General features: G+C 47.1%; 1 protein-coding gene across 1 annotated transcript in view; it reads right to left on the reverse strand.

The window, feature by feature from the left end:
* Window positions 1–2: 2 nt before the first annotated feature.
* Window positions 3–357, reverse strand: part of CSUI_009558 (uncharacterized protein) — a 6061-nt gene continuing 5706 nt past the window's right edge. Inside the window, exon 1 of the mRNA XM_068069673.1 lies at window positions 3–357. This exon is cut by the window's right edge and continues 5706 nt beyond it. Within this exon, the coding sequence (XP_067918351.1) occupies window positions 330–357 (28 nt within the window). The 3' untranslated portion in view covers window positions 3–329.

Raw genomic sequence — 357 nt, forward strand, 5'->3', positions numbered from 1 at the left:
TTCCGTCGAGTGTATATACACCTGCTCTCTTGCACAGAGGTCAGCTAACTCAGGCAGGCAGAATTGGAGATAGAAGTGCTCCACGGTGCGTGTCCCTGCATTCGTGACTATTACAATTTGATTCAATGGAGATCTTGGGTAAAGTTGTCTTAGACCTCTGAAGAGGTCTGCTAGCGTCTGAAAGAGGCCTGCTGCATGCAGGCCTTTTCTTATTTCGTTCACAGCTACTAAAGCCCCCTCTGTGCAATGGCGAGATCTCCATTGGCTCATAATCCACGATGTGGGGATAAGAGTATTATCAAGGTCGAGAAAGATCAAGCGAGGCCGATCTACTGGAGAAGAAAAAGAAGAAGAAGA

The sequence above is a fragment of the Cystoisospora suis genome (genome assembly GCF_002600585.1).
Source record: "Cystoisospora suis strain Wien I chromosome Unknown contig_5760, whole genome shotgun sequence".
Taxonomy (NCBI): domain Eukaryota; phylum Apicomplexa; class Conoidasida; order Eucoccidiorida; family Sarcocystidae; genus Cystoisospora; species Cystoisospora suis.